Source organism: Triticum dicoccoides, chromosome 6A (genome assembly GCF_002162155.2).
Source record: "Triticum dicoccoides isolate Atlit2015 ecotype Zavitan chromosome 6A, WEW_v2.0, whole genome shotgun sequence".
Taxonomy (NCBI): Eukaryota; Viridiplantae; Streptophyta; class Magnoliopsida; order Poales; family Poaceae; genus Triticum; species Triticum dicoccoides.
The window spans coordinates 96,566,351-96,568,783 of record NC_041390.1 but is presented as its reverse complement, the minus strand read 5'-3'; the positions used below and the strand labels follow the sequence as shown (position 1 = coordinate 96,568,783).

The following is a 2,433-nucleotide window of genomic DNA, read 5'->3' as shown; positions in this document are numbered from 1 at the left end:
ATCCTCAAGCTGCTTGCCAGCAAAGATGAGACGCTGCTGGTCCGGAGGGATGCCCTCCTTGTCCTGGATCTTGGCCTTGACGTTGTCGATTGTGTCAGAAGACTCCACCTCAAGGGTGATGGTCTTGCCAGTCAACGTCTTGACAAAGATCTGCATGCCTCCACGAAGGCGGAGGACAAGGTGAAGGGTGGACTCCTTCTGGATGTTGTAGTCAGCAAGGGTCCTGCCATCCTCAAGCTGCTTGCCAGCGAAGATGAGACGCTGCTGGTCCGGAGGGATGCCCTCCTTGTCCTGGATCTTGGCCTTAACGTTGTCGATTGTGTCAGACGACTCCACCTCAAGGGTGATGGTCTTGCCTGTCAATGTCTTCACAAAGATCTGCATCTGCAGAGAAGAATCCAGAACAGGATGGTAAGCCTCAAGCAGCAGCAAGCAAAGTAACATGATAATACTAATAATGCAGCCCTATACATAAAGCAATCTAAAACACGGTTTTGCTAAAACACATCTAGGTCAGATATGACCTAAGTATTGCACATCTTAAGTCCTATTCCATTGATTTTATGGTGAAGATTCATGCGGGTAATCTTCTTTTAGTTTTTGTTTTCCTTTTTATGTTTGATTGAGTCACGCAATAACTATTAGCACATCTAGATGTGCCCTAGATAGACCAGAATAAACAAACGGCAGCAGCATATTTTCTTCATCAAAGAGCTATTGACAGACGACAGGTTAAAATCTACAGATATCATCCATCTCAAGGGTTCCACATAGCTGCCGGACATGCTTACCATCTAAGAAAATAAACCTAAGCTTTGGGTGATAAATAATCCTATAATCCTGGGCCTATTAGGATGATATTGGTACAAGCACTATTGAACTACTGCACATGAGCTAATGAATTCGAGAAGGAACTGACGTACTAGTAGCAGATAAAACATGCATAGGTTAACAATCTGAGACGATAAGCCATTAGGAATTCAACCAAGACGAACAGATCTATCCCTTCAATCAATAAAAAAAAAACAGCAGCAAAGAAATCGCGAGGTACACGCGAAATCCACACGAAGTCGCTGTGCGCGAATAGATCGGGGAACTAGACTACATTCGTAGCATCAGGTCGGGGCAGGAACGGATCAAATTCGACGCAACCACACCTCCAAGGCTCCGACTACCGCGAAGCACCTCAAAAGGCGTAGATCTAGACGATACGTGAGGCGGGAGAAGGAGGCGGCGTACCTTGAGGCGGCGGGGGAGGAGGATTCGACAAGCCTAGGGTTGATCGGCGACGAGATTGGTTGGGGATTTTTCGTTCGTTCCGTTCTGGAGCGGTGGTGGGGGTTGGAGGGGAGGAAGGGGCGGGTATTTATGGCGGTTCTGACGGGCCTGGTGGAGAAGGAATCCCGTGCCGTGATGGCTCCGTCTGTTCGTCCCGTTGTGACCAAGGAAAAGATTTGTTAAAAAAAACAGTTGCAAATAAGTTTTTTTTAGCTCGTTGCAAATAAGTAAGGCCCTGTACCTGGTAGAAATCCTTTTTTATTTTAATTTATTTTAAAGTTTTTTTACGGCCTCTTGACGATTTACTCCCTCCGTTCTGAATTACTTGTCTTGGATTTGTCTAGTTACGGATGTACGCTTCACAGGGGTCGCTGCATTTTTCATGGTGAATGATTATCCCGCGTTATGATAGGCGGAGGCTTCCCCACATATTTCTTCGTCTCTCTCCAAGGCTCGAGCTCAATCCCGTGCCACAGCTTCGCCGCTCTATGCACATATAAAAGGCCCCCTTTCAGATTGCCAGGTTGCGCCAGACTCGTCTCTCTCACCTCATCTTTTGCTCTTGACATCCCTTCCTCAATCCTCATCTCCTCTCCACCGGAGCCATCTGCCCTGCGTCGTCGCCCCGCCATCCTGTGTCGTACAAGCATACCTCCTCGCCGATGCCACGAGCTCTCTTGCACTGCCTGCTCCTCGACCTCATGCCATCACAGTCCGCAGGCAACTTGCTGAGTCACGAGCAGTTTAGTGCGGAAGCCGACACAAGGAGGCACCCCGGTTCCTTGTCGCTTGATGGCTGCCTTCTGCTTGCTCTATTAGCCATGTTGCCCCATGCGCTAGGTCACGTGTGTGTGTGCCTTGAGTGGTGTTGTTGCGTTGTTTGTGGCGTGTGAGCTCTGTGTGTCCGTGCTTTAGCTATAGGGTTCGTGTGTGAGCTAGTAACTTCTCTACTCCCGTTCAGACTCCTTCATCAACCTTGCAACGTAGGTCCGGTGTCTCGCACTTCCTTCAACTTTAGTGTTCAGGTCGCTTGCAAGGTGTTTGACCAGCTAACCAAAGAAAGTCAACAGAAGGAATGAGGTGAATAAATTATTCCACTTTCATGGATGCGCTATTTTTAGAGCTAAAAGATTTAGTGGGAGTAAACATCCCAAT

General features: G+C 48.0%; 1 protein-coding gene across 1 annotated transcript in view; it reads right to left on the bottom strand.

The window, feature by feature from the left end:
- The window catches only part of LOC119315268 (polyubiquitin 11-like), a 2,371-nt gene extending 979 nt beyond the window's left edge, over window positions 1-1,392 (bottom strand). Inside the window, exons 1-2 of the mRNA XM_037589933.1 lie at window positions 1,240-1,392; window positions 1-384 (exon numbers count right to left, since the gene is read on the bottom strand). Of these exons, the coding sequence (XP_037445830.1) occupies window positions 1-384 (384 nt within the window). The 5' untranslated portion in view covers window positions 1,240-1,392. The remainder of the gene's footprint in view (window positions 385-1,239) is intronic.
- Window positions 1,393-2,433: the final 1,041 nt, after the last annotated feature.